A 1,979-nucleotide genomic window follows, 5' to 3' on the forward strand; every position below is an offset into this window, starting at 1 on the left:
AAAAAAAAAAAATGCAAAGACATCCTGAAAAATAATTTTAAGAACTAAAAATAAAAATAAATAAATATTTTGAAGTCAAAAGGATATTCCTAAACTGCCAATCCACAACAACTGTGTTCTTGTTTTTCTTTGGGGTCATCTTTTCCTGCAGGCTAACTTCATTTCTCTGTGTTCATTAGGACTTAAAAGGAGACAGAGGCGATGCAGGAGACAAAGGATGCAAAGGCGAACCTGTAAGTTTCTCTCTAGAATTCATGAAATTGTTCATCTCTGCCTGTAGAACTTTGGAAATATCTGACTGTTTTAGAACCATGCAACTTTCTCATTCGGGCCTTCGCTTAATCCTTCCTCAGGGAGATCCTGGGAGCCTCTACCACACAAAGGGGCAAAAGGGAGATAGAGGAAACCCAGGCCCAGAAGTGAGGATAAAAATGTGTTAACGTGTCTTTCTCCAGATAGCCTGTTGTCTAACWTACTTTTCACTTTTGATCTGTCAGAATCATTTTCTCAGAAAATGAGAAAAAAATATGACCAACAGAGGGCAGCAGTGCAGCATAAGCCTTTTTATTCAGTTTTACTGCTTTAGCAAGACATGATCCCTCTGCCTAGATTAGATTACACAGTTTAGTTGCCTGCTCATCACTGGCATTTATGGCAAACTAAAAATAAATAAAAACTGTCAACTTTCAAAAGTTTAAGGCACTTTATCTAGCTTTGTTGCATCAGTTTTTCACATTTTCCAAGTTGACTTCGTTATGATGTAGAGTGAGGTTTTAGTTCTTAATAATTTTTGAACATGGTAAATATTAGATATTTTTATATATCAGATCTGTGTGATTTGTAAGGATTGTACTTTCTYTTTTACCATGATTGTATTCCGTCCCCCCAACAAAGCATGAAATAAACATGAGCTGGCATTTAACTCGTCTGCCGCTACAAAATGAATTAATACAGTGAATACAAATGAAGTCGGTTCTGTGTGAAGTCACATACGATGTGGAAATGCTTCAGAGTCGACGAGTAAGGCTTCCATTCTGATGGACAAATCTGTTTCAGCACATTTTAAAATTGCTATGCATTTAAATTACAGTGTAATCGGCTACTATTTGTGTCAACATAGCTTTTCAATACAAGGGTTCAAAGTTTCAATTAGCTAAAGCACACCTCAGTAAGTYCATGTTGGTATGTATAATTTACAGGGAAAGCCAGGAAAGGACGGTGAAGCTGGAAATCTTGGATTCAGGGTAATCACTACTTTAGTTTATGCCCAAAAAAATACTTAACTGTTTTATCTGTGTTTTGCAAGTTTTGAATACAATGCAGTTCTGCTTAGGGAAGACCGGGACACAGAGGAGAGCCAGGACATCCAGGCCCACTAGGAAGAATGGTTAGTCAGTCAGTCTCCATCCATCCATCCATAGTAAAATGCCTTTAAATATATTATAATTGTATCTTGTCTTTTTAGGGTGAAAAGGGAAACAGGGGTCCATCTGGTCCACCTGGAGATGTGAGTTTGCACRAATATTCACTTTTTGTGCATATATATTGTTCACAGTAGTTATTAAACTTGTTCATGCTCATTAAGACCTTCAAGCTTGTATTTCTGCAGTAGCTTGGCTTCCACATCTGTTATTTTAGCATAATGAGAAAACAATCTGTTGTAATTTTCTAATTCAGGAAACCTCTGGACATTCTCTCTCTRTGCTGCTGTTTTCAGATACTTACGCTCGAACCACTCCATGGATACATTGGAGATCCTGGCCCTCCAGGTCTCCCTGGGTTACCTGGGACCCGAGGTAGAGGAATATAACTAGCTGACAAATCAGCAAGTACAAAAGAGACATCTAAAAAGACATCTGTCCATTTTGCTATTTTATCTAGTCRATCCCATCCATTCATTGTGCATAATGACAGATTATGTATAAGCAATGTTGTTTCTGCACTGGAATGGAGTTTAAAGCTACAAATTAATGGTATTG

General features: G+C 37.5%; 1 protein-coding gene across 1 annotated transcript in view; it reads left to right on the forward strand.

Annotated features, from left to right (window-relative positions):
* The window catches only part of LOC103479428 (collagen alpha-1(IV) chain-like), a 7,759-nt gene extending 5,793 nt beyond the window's left edge, over positions 1 to 1,966 (forward strand). Inside the window, exons 12-17 of the mRNA XM_008433834.2 lie at positions 180 to 233; positions 354 to 419; positions 1,200 to 1,244; positions 1,334 to 1,387; positions 1,466 to 1,507; positions 1,718 to 1,966. Of these exons, the coding sequence (XP_008432056.1) occupies positions 180 to 233; positions 354 to 419; positions 1,200 to 1,244; positions 1,334 to 1,387; positions 1,466 to 1,507; positions 1,718 to 1,810 (354 nt within the window). The 3' untranslated portion in view covers positions 1,811 to 1,966. The remainder of the gene's footprint in view (positions 1 to 179; positions 234 to 353; positions 420 to 1,199; positions 1,245 to 1,333; positions 1,388 to 1,465; positions 1,508 to 1,717) is intronic.
* Positions 1,967 to 1,979: the final 13 nt, after the last annotated feature.

The sequence above is a fragment of the Poecilia reticulata genome, linkage group LG17, assembly GCF_000633615.1.
Source record: "Poecilia reticulata strain Guanapo linkage group LG17, Guppy_female_1.0+MT, whole genome shotgun sequence".
Classification (NCBI taxonomy): Eukaryota; Metazoa; Chordata; class Actinopteri; order Cyprinodontiformes; family Poeciliidae; genus Poecilia; species Poecilia reticulata.